Here is a 2,122-nt window from a genome sequence, read left to right on the forward strand (position 1 = left end):
CTTCATTAGTATGATCAATATTAACAGTTTCTAGTTGAAGAAGAAACTCTACTGCTTCATTATTACCAGCTGTGACTGCCTCAAGGAGAGCTAGTTCAAAGGAGAAGTTCATATTCTCATCTTCTTGAAGGACAGGATGATCATTAATGTATAAACTAAATACACCAATGAGACGCATAAACTGCAGTTTTGTTTGAAGGTGTTCCTTTAACATGTCAGCAGTGCAATCTTGAACATGATAAATGATAGTGACAGACCCAGGAATAATATCAATATAATCAATTAATGATTGGCTTGATTTGATTGGTAGCAACTTCCTAATAAAACTATGCAGGATTTCTTTTTTGACATCAAGCCATTTATTTTGTAACTTAACAAAAATCTTGGGCATGTTTTTAAAATCTGTTGCTAAATGTGGACAATATTTTTTTTCCAGATCCTCTTTCAGTTGTTGTACTGTGATTGATTGACAAAATTCTTTAGCTCTTTCATGATGAGATTCAAGCTTTGAAACTTCTTTAGCATTTGGTATAAATTGCTGACACATGTTAACTAATAATGCACAGTCAGTACAGTCGAAAAGAGGGCGTATGGCTGTGAGTACATCACCTATAGTAGACACATTGTTTAGTGTAGCAATAGTATCAGCATGATATTTTAAGTCTTCTCTGTATCTTAGCCATGTTGTGATCTTTTTGAGTAATTTAGGATATTGTTGAATTTCATTATCAAAGGCTTCTTCTACGTCCATCATTACCAAAGAGAACTTATCATTCAACTGCTTTAATGAGTTACGAGTTTTTTCTTCATCATGAAGCCTGATATAATCATTCTGATCATCATGTTGAGTTTGGTCCTGATTACCTACATAATGTATCAGCTAATGAGTGTTTTTAAAATGTATCCGTAAATTTTTTTATTCCCTACAAGCATGTTAGTTCTAACAAGAGTAAATAATAGGTATTGTTTACTCTAACAAAAATTAATATCAAAGTAGTTTAGTTTGCAAAGCTTATACACATAGTTAACTACTTATACATAGTTCATCACCCTTACCATAATTAGCTTACCTTGTTGATCTTTCAAGCGCTGTAGGACAAACCTTGCACATGAGACAGCTCCAAACAGTTGCCACTTCTTGTCTTTTTCTTCTGTTCCCCAGTCGACTATAGCTTTTATTACGATCCATTCAAATCCTACACTCTCAGCAGCCTTATGAATACCTTTTGCTTCCATTTCTCCTCCAAGTGCTTTTTGGACATATTTTAGTTTCTCTTCCTTTGCTTCTTTGCTACGAAACAGTGTGAATTCAGAGGCCAGAGAACCTTGATGATGAACTTTAACTGCTTTACCTTCAATTTTAAAGACTTCGTCGTGTTTGAACATTTTAAAAAGATTCTTTCCACATTGGTACTCGGTAGGTAAAACGATTGTATCTTTTCCTTCAATACACTGATGTGCAGTGTCGACAATACTTTTGGCAACGATAATATCACCTAAGTTTGTTTTATCACTAAGTTCTTTTGTTTTGCTCTCCTTTGCTCCATAGCATATCCCAATAGCAATGACATACTTAGCCTCCACGTCTTTTTGTACTGAAACAAGAATATCTTCAGTCTCATTTGGCCCCTGGCCTGTCCTAGTTATTGCAACATTGCATGAATCGTACTTCCCCAGGATAAAATTTGCTGATCGATCTTTAGTGATAACTTTAATATATTGTCCATCATCTCCAGTAGGTTTAATTGAACCCATCACAGCACGGTATTCTATAGGTGTGGCGGTCACCAGAATGTAGTGAACTTTTTTTATGAACTCTTTCTCTTCTTCGGTCAGCTTTGAGAATCTTTTCATCAAAATTTGTTCCTCAATGTCCTCCAGTTTTGGGCAATATTCACTGACATCTGGAGGTGGATCTGATTCTATTGTTCATGTTAATTAGAAATTATCAAATTATTCTAACTTACTTTGATCATCACTTTCAGTGCCTGTTGCTATAGTAATTATATCATCATGAAGCTTGATATAATCACTCTGATCATCATGTTGAGTTTCGTCCTGATTACCTACATAGTGTTTCATGAGTTCATGAGTATTTTAATTATAGTACTTACTGAAAGAG

General features: G+C 34.6%; 1 protein-coding gene across 1 annotated transcript; it reads right to left on the reverse strand.

Moving 5' to 3' along the window:
* Positions 1-163: 163 nt before the first annotated feature.
* LOC109591708 (uncharacterized) lies at positions 164-2,066 on the reverse strand (the record flags this gene model as incomplete). The annotated part of the gene is made up of 3 exons (XM_020007377.1): positions 164-864; positions 1,071-1,922; positions 1,968-2,066. Coding segments are annotated over 3 exons (1,652 nt in total), but the record flags the coding sequence as incomplete, so codon positions are not given.
* Between the last annotated feature and the right edge of the window lie 56 nt (positions 2,067-2,122).

Source organism: Amphimedon queenslandica, unplaced genomic scaffold (assembly GCF_000090795.2).
Source record: "Amphimedon queenslandica unplaced genomic scaffold, v1.1 AMPQUscaffold_7463_Cont20585, whole genome shotgun sequence".
In the NCBI taxonomy this organism is placed as follows: Eukaryota; Metazoa; Porifera; class Demospongiae; order Haplosclerida; family Niphatidae; genus Amphimedon; species Amphimedon queenslandica.